Here is an 11,475-nt window from a genome sequence, read left to right as displayed (position 1 = left end):
GGGGGGGGGGGGGAACTTATTTCAAAGTAATTCGTTCTGTTTTCCATTATTATGAATGAATGAATCACGACTAATTTCGAGAAGATAGCTCAGTGTCCTTGTAGACCATCTGAAAGGTATAAACACAAAGCTTCAAGTTTCTGTTTAGCTCACTAGAACCGAGTTGCTGCAATGACTTTCAAATTGCTGACATTAAAACATAATATTGTAAGTCATCAGTCTATGCATGGTATGCCTTTTGAAAACATGTTTTGTTTTGTATGTGCAGTTTCTGTCCTGTTTTTGTTTTGTTTTGTGAACCATTGATTTTTTAGCTTGATCGTCTCTTTCACTGCGGTCTCTGTGCTGAATGTTCCACCTCGATGTGTTCTAACTATTTGTCTTAGGTCAGTTTTCCTTAGCCTGCTCTCCCATGAGGAAATTGATTTGAATAATTAGCAACTGTAATTTGTTTTTAAAACCTAATCATATTTTATGCCACCCACACTACAGTATATTCCACTGGGAGTACAGTGAACATGAGCTGCGAAATGAATGTGTGGAGATGACAGCAATTATGTACAGCATGTAAAGATAGTATCTCAGGTGTCCTCTATATTTAGAACGCAGTACATACTTTGATGAACGTTATCAGTTCAAAACAAATGAAGATTTATATGGGACAATATGTTGATTACCATAGAAAATTATTACCGGTCTGTCAGTCGATGGTAAACAGAAACTTTTGCAAAATATGTGTATGGTACGGTGGACCAGTAGTGCACAACACAACGAAATCTCCCACAATGAAAAATTCGCACAACACAACAGAAACAAGCCGCAACACAATGGAAACATGTCGCAACACAACAGAAACAAGCCGTAACACTATGGAAACAAGCCGCAAACGCAACACAATGAAAACAAGTCGCAACATAACGGAAACAAGCCGCAACACAATGAAAACAAGTCGCAACACAAAGAAAACAAGCCACAACACAATGGAACCAAGTAGTGCTGTCAAATGATTAATTGCATCCAAAAATAAAAGTTTTTGTTCACATAATATATGTGTGTACTGTGTATATTTATTATGTATATATAAATACACACACATGCATGTATATTTAAGAAAAAAATGTTATGTTTATATATTAAATATATTTACATATTATAAATTATATGAATATAAATATATACATGTAAATATTTTCAAAACATATACTGTATATGTGTGTATTTTGGATGCGATTAATTGTTTAACAGCACTAGAAACAAGCCACAACACAACGAAATTAGCACAACACAATGGAAACAAACCGCAACACAACAAAATTACTACAACACAACGGAAACAAGCTGCAACACAATGGAATTAGCTCAACACAACGTCAACAAGCTGTAACACAACAAAATCTGGTGGGGTTTGATTGAAATATGAATGCAGCATGGACCAAAGTCATCAAAACGAACCAAACTGAAAGAACATGCAGAGCTTTAAAGAATCTGCGGTGAAAGTTGTGGATGGCGACAGATTCTAGGAGTCAAATTCTAAGAAGTGTGAATGTTATTCCAATAATACTCTTCCAAATGCTGTGCCAACTAGGATAACATTGTCATCTGAACAAACTGTTTCATACTGGACAATGTTGCTGACTTGATAAGGGTTTGCGAGCTCCCAGCATGCATTTATGTGTGAATAAATGATGTGACTTCATGCTGCTGTTGTTTTTATTGTCCTTTAATTTATTTGTGGAACTTTAAGAGCTAAGTGTGAACCACAGGGTTTGAAGGGGTCTGAAACCCTATTTAAGTTCTTAACTACGGTGGAGCAGTAGTGCACAACACAACAAAAATCTCCACAACACAACAGAAACAAGCTGCAACACAACGAAATAAGCACAACACAAAAGAAACAAGCCACAACACAACGAAATTAGCACAACACAAAAGAAACAAGCCGCAACACAACAAAATCAGCACAACACAAGGAAAACAAGCCACAACACAAAATTAGCACAACACAATGGAAACAAGTCACAACAAAATGGAAACAAGTCACAACACAACGAAATTAGCACAACACAATGGAAACAAGGATTTCGTTGTGTTGTGCACTACTGAGCCACCATAGTATGGACACTAATAATGGAAGTTTATTAACTTTTTAAAAGTTATAAGAATGATTTAAAGCTTTTGGATCAAATAATTGTTAAGTATCGCTGTAATAAAAATAACAAAATACCCTCCAGAATGTCTTGCATTACACAATTTATGCTTGTTTTTACAAACAAAGAGACTGTATTCTGTGTTAATCAACAACGTGTCACAGATTCTGTCAATAGAGCTTAACTCGTTTTGAACCTGAAACATTCCAATAATGATGCAAATGAAAAGCGCTGCCTATAGACCTCGATTTCTTATCTTCACAGACATTTCTATGTACAATTTCACAGATTCTTTGCCACAAATTGTAAAGCAACCATTAATTAATTCCACAGTGATTTGGGTATGTGTGTGCCATAAAACACATCTGTTCTGTGCCTCCGGCCTTTCACATGCGAGATCTTAATGGAATTCATTAACGCTCAAGTGAAATGACGTACGTCTTTGGCCACATGTCACCATCCTTGAATGAGACTAATGATTGCTAATGCAATTTCTACTGACTGAGGATTTATTTCCATAAACAAGCTCCATTTCCAGAAGAGTAAAGTGTGTCTTTGCTCTATCAACAGAGAGATACACATGCTTCTGACCTCCGTTGGCCAGCTGTCACTCTGTGATCAGATACTTTTGGAGATATCAAAGTGTTTTCTATTATGGCATGTCTGTTCAACCCTTTGCTGATGCTCTGATGCCCTTAATTACAGATACTCACTTTACAGGATGTTTTTTTGGGAAACATTTGCTTATAAAGTGATAAATAAATAAAAATCTTTTTTTTTTTTCAAAAATGTATTTTAAAATAAGCAATTGGTATTAATATTACTGTGAACTACAAAAGCCTTTCACTGTCCAACACTGTCCCCCTTTTTCTTTTCAACAATTATAATATTCTGAAATTGTGCATCAAATCAGCATATTACAATGATTTCTGAAGGATCATGGGACACTGAAGGCTGGAGTAATGATGCTAAAAAAATTCAGCTATGAATCACAGGTATAAATTACAATTTAAAATATATTCAAATAAAATTACAGTTATTTTAAATTGTAATATTTCACAATATTACTGATTTTACTGTATTTTTTATCAAATAAATCTAGCCTTGGTGAACATAAGAGACTTCTTTTCATAAGAGACTTATACTTTAAAATATTTTTCACAAACTATAGTATTGTAGTGTATATATTCTAATATTTGGACTATGCATGATTATACTGTATGTTGCATTTTGTTGTTTTCATTTATTTAACAAAATTAAATTAAAAATAATAATAATAATAATAAATAGAGAATATCATCTCTAGATGCATTTTGTCACTTTTCTAAGTGCCACAGAAAGAAAATTTACTGTATATTTAGTTATTTATTTTTTTTGTAAACTTCTGTATTCAACAATCCAAACATACAGAACATTCATTGATCTATTTTAAAATGAGAAAAAGTCTGATAATATGGTGGATAGCAATAGTTGCTAGGGTAAGATTGGTCAAAAACATTTTTTTCCTCTATCACTGGAAGCTCTTGAAATAAACGCAGTCATTTCTTTTCTAGCTTGACACAACCAAGGTCAAATACAGTACATTCCCACATACAAAATCATGAAAATCTATATTAAAGAACCTTCATGAAAATAATCAAAGTGATCAGTGTATGTGAATAAATAAGGAGACATTACAGAAGCACACAATCTAAGAATGTGAATCCTGCCTTTAATTAAAGACGATGCACAACAAGACAAACATCATTATTCTTCCCCCTGCTTTAAAACTGTTCATTCACAAGATGCCATAATGAACAGGCAATATCCTTATTATCAAGAGATATGCAAAACTCTGCATTTCTAAGCAACAGCCAACTACAACGCCGAAATGAGAAAGAGCAATATTGCAATAAAATAAATAAACTTTTTAAATAGTAACTGTATATAATTCCTAGGGCTCATTTAAATGAGAAAAATGAGATTGGAATAGCAGCTTGAAATCATGTAACCACTGCACAGCTCATTCAGTTCGAGCTGGAAGCACTTAATGCAGTCCATAAATTGAACTATATTATCAAACTGCATATTCATGAGAGAATGAAAGACATCTGCAGCAATAATGGCGTTTCTGCTATTATTTTTGGAAGCTAAAGTCCATTTTGTAGCCCATGTCCATGTTTATTATAGGGTACCACAACCTAAGTACTGTGGTGGCACTAAACTGTAAAAAATAGAAAGATGAGTTAACTTAAAAAGACAAAACAACCAGCTGCAAGGCATTTTTTGAGCTTTCTCAACTTCTGTAGATGTAGTTGTGCCAAATATCTTTTTTAAAGTTAGACTAGTTATTCACTCAAAATAACATTTTAAGTTAAAGAAACCTTCCTCAGCGATAAGTATTTGTTGAAAGTTAAAGTGGTAGAATAGCTAAATATGCTCAATTGAACAAACTAAATAGTGACTTAAGATAGTTAACAATTAAAAACACTACATCAATGTTTTATTGTTTCATAAATGTAGAGGTAAACCAGGGTGCCAGGGCGGGGCCGGCAGGGCAGGAGGCCAGGCCGGGGCCGACCAGGCAGGACGCCAGGGTGCGGCCGGCAGGGCAGGAGGCCAGGGCGGGGCCGGCAGAGCAGGAGGCCAGGGCGGGGCCGGCAGCCCGGCAGGCAGCAAGAGCGGAGCCTGCCTCAAGAAGGGAGCCGGCAGGGCAAGCAGCTGGGACAGGAGAGAGCACATGGCAACAGACAAACACAACACAAGCCATGTGCTCACAGAACACAGTCATCTGGTGGCCCTCCTGGGCACACCCGCTGAAGAATGTGACATGTACACATCCTCATGATTCCCAATGTTTTGACCAAACACACCAAATTAAATGCATGTGCAAGATGTAGATGTAGATGTAAAATGTACACTTCAGCATTAGATATTCCAATCAATCTTTAAAATAGAGTGTCGGACAAAATAGAAGTAGGATATTTTTAGTGTGTAGTAGACGGTAATGCCAAGTTACTACTTAGTGTTGGTTTTATATAAAATAATCCATCCCAGATTTTATTCTGAACATCTTTCAATGTACACTTTCTCTTTTACTATTATTTTTGTCCAGCATTACAGTTTGCTTAAATGTATTTAGATTTGCAATGTAAAGCATTTAATCAGACACTTTTATCCATAGCAACTTACAAAAAGTGCTTTAGCTTTATATAAAGTATGAACTTTTTTATATTTTAAATAGTGTTTTGTATGTGTGTATGTAAGCAATTGGGCAGCAAATACAGTACAAGATACCTTAGTCTGTCCAAATTGGAGTGGAGTATAGCTATTCCCAAATCAAGACAAGATCAGTGTACTACATTCTGAATAGCCTCCCATAAAGTGTACCATTCTTAATTTCCACATGGCTTTTATTTTGCCTCAAAACAAAGCACAATGTTAATTGAACTAAATGGGTTCATTTATGTGTTAGAAATGGGTCTGCAGAAGTCCCTGTTCTACACATCTCCCAGGGTCACTTTGCCAAGCGCCGCAGAAGCGAGAGCCATTCATCACTATGAGCTAATGAGAGCAAGTTCGAAGAGCAATAAAGACACATAGTTAAAGTTTACACCCTTGCAGAAGCACTGAAATGGCAGCCAACGTAGGGCCAAACGATCGCTCCAGGTCAAACAAAAAACATTTTGTCCTGTGCCCTTCAAGCGAGGTTAAAGGGATAGTTCACCCAAAAATGAAAATTCCATCCACCCCTATGTTTTCCCAAACCTGTATGACTTTCTTCCTAACATAAAAGGTGATTTTTTTTTAAGAAGAATGAGGACTGAAGAATTTAAGCTTCAAAAATGACAAAATCCTAGGGCTGGGCGATATGGCCAAAAATGTATCACAATATTTTATTTTTTTCCATATCACACAACATTGCTATGTATCACGATATTCATTTATCATTAAAGGGATAGTTCACCCAAAAATTAAAATTCTGTCATTAATTACTCCCCCTCATGTCGTTCCAAACCCGTAAGACCTTCGTTCATCTTCGGAACACAAATTAAGATATTTTTGATGCATTCCAAGAGCTCTCTGACCCTCCCATAGACAGCAAGGATCCTAACACGATCGAGGCTCAGAAACGTAGCAAGGAGATCGTTAAAATAATCCATGTGACATCAGAGGTTCAACTGTAATTTTACGAAGCTACGAGAATACTTTTTGTGCGCAAAGAAAACAAAAATAACGACTTTTTTGCCACAAACTTTTAAAAACATGTTTCAAGGTACACGTTTTTTTTGAAAATGCAGCATTATCATCTCCGTGTGAACTACAAAAATGTGAATTAGTGAAAATGGTGATGTCATGCACATGTTTATTACGTGTTTCTTTACAAAGTGACATCGCCAACTACTGGCCTGGCATGTATAATACAGCATTCTAGGTAATTTTTGTAGATGCATGTGAACAGGAATCGTTTTGAAAAAGTTGTCATCTGTACACAAAAAAGCGCAAAAGAAAACCTTTTTTTAGCACATCATTGTCGTGTAAACGTATCCTGAATGATTTGTTCGCTAATCTTACTGATCTGGTTTAGGACTAAATTTTCAGTGAATTACAACATAACGTTTATTCCCAGTCCTTATTTACTTTCATTATATGGAAAATAGTGGACAATATATTCATCGAATATTCACCTTTTATGTTCCATCGAAGAAATAATAAGAATTTAGGGGTGAACTAATCCTTCTACAGATTTGAGGCAGGTAGCGGCAGCACTAGATGTCGAGCATACTATCCGCAGTGGGGGCTTAAGATTCACGACTCCAGGTGGCGATTTATTCAGTAGAAGTTCAGAGGCGACCGAATTCACCCTAGTCTGCGCTCGCTCACTCAAAGTTAAACCCAGGAGACAAATCAGCCTGCCGCAACCCCTGCCGTTTTTAAACTTGTTGTATATCGCCAAGAATTGAGTCACTTTGGTCCTCGCAGGGCTGTGTGAGATATGACAGGTCTTTGGTAGCTGTTCAACATTTGTTTGTAATGATAAATCCCCCTCCCTCCTGCTGCCTATTGAAAGTCAGTATAGAACACTGGCTTTGAATTGATGTTACTTGGGCTCCAAAACTCAAAGCAACATGACTTACTGGGGATGATTCTGTGATCCGGCATGGCGTAAACACTGGTTTGCAATTCCTCGATTTGACTGCATGCAGATGTCATATGGCAGTAATATTTAAAACACACACACACATATATACATATATACACACACACACAAATGGAATGCTCAACACAGTATTCTGTGAATATTCGGTTGCTACAGAAAATGCATTCTAAAAGCTTTTTCAGTGACATTAATTTATTAAAGGATTTTTCCAAAGCTTATGATTCAGAAGATTAGAAAAATGGTTTTAAGTGATGCACCACTAATGGCATTATAGGTCATCGTAACAAATGAAGCACCAGCAGTAAAACCATAAAGTACTGAACTGTTTAACCTATAACCTGCAATATGTTTTAAAACTTTTTTTTTTTTTAATCAAACCTATCCTGTCTTGTGTTTTAAACTAGATGTATATTCTTTCTGAATAAAATGTGAAAGATGCTTTCCATGCAAAACATCCACAAAGGTAAATGGTCTAGGGTGTTGCTAAAGGGTCGTTAAGGGTTTTTGGGTGGTTTTTAGGATGTTGCTAGGGTGATCTGCTAGTGGTTGCTAGTGGGTAACTTACTAGTCTCTATAACTGTATTTCCATCCAATTGCAAAAAATTGGAATATTGCAAAAAAAAATAAAGCAACTCTTCCATCCCTTTATTATATGTAATGAATTACTTATAGTTTAAAGCATGCACTCTAAATGCTCTTATAGAAAACGAGAAGGCAACATTTTAAGAAATTGTAGAAGTTGAGTCGTACAAAAACAAATAACCCAAACCCGAACCTAACCATGATAACTAAAAAAAAAAAGCACATCAAAGTCGTACGATATGTTACAATTACACCATATCATCCCAGTTTGCATGAGGTTATTTAGTCACACAACTTTTTTGATGTGCTATTGAAGTGCGCTAACCAGACAGGATTTAAACATTGCCAACTAAAATCGTAAGTTTGGTGTAACGGTGAAAAAAACATGGAAAAAGCACAATTTTCTCCTGATTCTAACACAAAACCACAATGTTTGGAATATACTTTTGGCATATACTCAAAAGAGACGGATTAAAACACCAGGTGTAAGCAGGAATATGTCTACTTGTGGTCCGATCGACCAAAACGCATCTTCATACTAGATGTTAATCGGCCCTAGGAATTTATTCAGCAAAAATATAAACTTTTTACCGAATAATATGTTTATGCACCTTAAAAAGTATGTTTTTTAATGTGCATTTTGGAAATTGTATTTGCACCCTGGTCTTTCCAGACACCATTTTAAATCCAATATCCCACAATTTGCATAAAAAATTTAGGCAGAAACCTGGTTTATGATATTCTGGACTGAATATCCTTTGTTTTCCCGTCATTTAATCGTTTAAGTCTGATCACTTCTCAACAATGTGCATGATTTAAAATATAATTTACGTAGCATTAATGGTGTGGCCTAGAGTATGATTTCTGGGATACAGTTCATACATACTTGGGGCCAGATTTACGAACAGCTTGCGCCAGCGCAAATCGTCTTTCGCCGTTAAAATACTACTGCCAGGATTTTCTAAAGACGAGCAGTGAAGAATTAGCGCTGAAAAGGCGTGGGCACAGTTATTTTTGCGCCTGACCAAAATTTATGGGAGGAGAGTAGTCAAGTTACTGGTATTTGCGCCATTATTTAATGCCAAAAAAGCACGTCTTAAAGCAGACGTTAATTTGCGCTGATCTTGGGTCATTATGGAAATGATCTGGCTGTGTCTGTGTTCTTTAATGTGCACATTTTTAGTAAATCACCCGAAGAAATTTCCCTTCCCTTCAACCCTTTTATGGAATTGCGCTCTAACACTAATTTGCCCTGTATAGTAAATCTGGCCCTTGCTTTGTAAATTGTATAAAAGGAATGGTTTCAAATCAGCAAAGCTGTGCTGTTTCTCAGCGAAAAGATGAGTGGAATCAACAGAGAAATGAAATGACTGCCTGCTCCAGCTGAGTTGCTTACCACTGTATTTAGTGAACTGTGGGAAGTAATGAGTCTGCGCGTCTTATATTAACACACCGACCCATAATTGGCTAATTATAGCGGTTGTTCCGCTGGTGTTTAGAGCACAAATCCAAAGCGTCTTCTCACACCGTGCTCTCCGTCTCCTGCTCCTCCAGATCCCAACGCACTGATGCAGCCCGGCCCCGACCACGCGCTCATCGGCGGAGTGGTGGCCGTGGTGGTCTTCATCACCCTGTGCTTCATCATCGTCCTGGGCCGATATCTGGCCAGGCACAAAGGTACGGCTTCCCTCCCCTCTCTCCTCTCACCCCCTCACAGTGTGCAAAATGCTTCAACATGTCCACTGTTGTACCTTATGTGTCTATGTGACCTATGTGGGACTGTGTGGACAGGGACATACTTAACCAATGAGGCCAAAGGAGCGGAGGACGCCCCTGACGCAGACACTGCCATCATCAATGCGGAGGGGAACCACGCACATGCAGAGGAAAAGAAAGAGTACTTCATTTAGCACCTCTGTTTTTTCTGTTCAGTATTTTCACGGCAACACTGCGAGCCAGCAGAGGAGGCGTTATAGTCCCTCACAGCACTAGTCTGGTCTGGCTTTTCTGTCTGTTTGTCTCCTCGACTCCAGTCGGAGTCGTTTCGCCAACCTCTTTAAGGCCAAATTCGACACGCCACCTGCTACTAAAGAATGTTGCCTTTGGTTAAACCAATCCTAATCTACCAAAAAACAAACAAACACACACACGAAAAAATACTTCGAAAAATAAATCAGTTGAGTTTGTAACTGTAACACCAGGTCCATTTAGGCCAAAAAACCCTATCCCACCCTTCCAAAATGACCCCCGTTTGATTTGCCAAGTGCCAAAATATACAGACATGTGCTTGTCATGTTTGTTGCTGTGTTTATTCATTTAAATTCCCAGTGAATACTGATTTCTCAACCACCCTCACTGTGCCTGTTATATACCTTTTTACAGATATTACCAGGGAGCGGCAAGAAATGTGGTTCATCTCAAGTCGGAAAACCTTGGCTTTGCCAATAATTACGCTTTAAGACAAGAATACGTGAGATGTATAATGTAAATATCATGTACTGTCTTAGTTTTTGTGTGCGTGTCTGTTGTTTTCCATTGTGAAAGTGGGTGTTTTTGTTATTTATTAATTTATTTTTTTGAAGTACGCCCTGTAATAAAGAATGTGCCCAAGAGATACGGACAATTATGTAACGCACGGACACCCGAAACAAGCCGGCGGATTGAAAATGGCAGGAATTCGATGAAGCACAAATGGGAATTGGTGTGTAACCATTAGAAGTGAGATTATTTTCTATTTCCATCATACCTGTCTGTATATTCTTGCACTGTTAATATCCCTCCCCCCACCCACCTCCGAGCGTTTATTTCAAACCTGAAAATGTATCAAACATAAGCACAAAGTCATTGAAAGATGAGCCTAATTGAATTTGTCTTTTATCACTGGAGTGAATGCATTTTTTGTTCTCACTTTGTGAATTGATCTAAATGGCCATTTGTTCGACGTTTGAATGGAAGTTCGGCATTGTTTCATTTCGATTCGCTGACCGACCCTTGTTAATATTGCTGTATATTACTTTGCTACATATATGAGAAAACAAATGTCAAAATATCTATTTCAAGTGTCCCATACTTTTAATTCATATTAGTAGGAGGAAAATATATTTGTTTGTTAGTTTTGTTTTGTCCCAACCCAGGGAATGTATATAATGTGTATACTTTAGCATTTAGTAAGCTGTTTATTTAATTGAATTTGAATTCTTTATTGCTCTGTTTTATGCTACATGTGTACGACTCCATTTCAGCCTCTCAATACTAAGTACATCCTGATGGATACTTGTCATTAATACTAATTTATTGGGTAAATCTGATGGACAAACACAATACATTACTATTAGTGCTTTTTCTAAGCTTGTGAACATAGGATCGTTTGTTCATGAGAAGGTCAGAACAACAATCACCATTATTGCCTTTGTGTTTGCAACAGAACATACGAGCACACATTGAAGCTCTGGAGAAGCGTAATCTTCAATGTACGTTTTTATGAAACATGTTTCCAGTGTTCATACTTTATTTCACTCATAATATATAAAAATAATTAATATATTATTAATTAAAATAAAAAATACAAAAATGAAAACTTTTAGATGATTTATTTATATAAATTAC

At 36.8% G+C, this 11,475-nt stretch overlaps 1 protein-coding gene across 1 annotated transcript in view; it reads left to right on the top strand.

The window, feature by feature from the left end:
* The window catches only part of LOC107745876 (cell adhesion molecule 2-like), an 84,362-nt gene extending 73,635 nt beyond the window's left edge, over nt 1-10,727 (top strand). Inside the window, exons 9-11 of the mRNA XM_016559903.1 lie at nt 9,424-9,546; nt 9,661-9,766; nt 10,252-10,727. Coding sequence (XP_016415389.1) covers nt 9,424-9,546; nt 9,661-9,766; nt 10,252-10,357 — 335 coding nt within the window. The 3' untranslated portion in view covers nt 10,358-10,727. The remainder of the gene's footprint in view (nt 1-9,423; nt 9,547-9,660; nt 9,767-10,251) is intronic.
* The last annotated feature ends 748 nt before the right edge of the window (nt 10,728-11,475 follow it).

Source organism: Sinocyclocheilus rhinocerous, unplaced genomic scaffold (assembly GCF_001515625.1).
Source record: "Sinocyclocheilus rhinocerous isolate Xijiao unplaced genomic scaffold, SAMN03320098_v1.1 scaffold3636, whole genome shotgun sequence".
NCBI classification, from domain to species: Eukaryota; Metazoa; Chordata; class Actinopteri; order Cypriniformes; family Cyprinidae; genus Sinocyclocheilus; species Sinocyclocheilus rhinocerous.
Note: the sequence above shows the minus strand (reverse complement) of the source record. Positions and strands in the feature narration are given on the sequence as shown.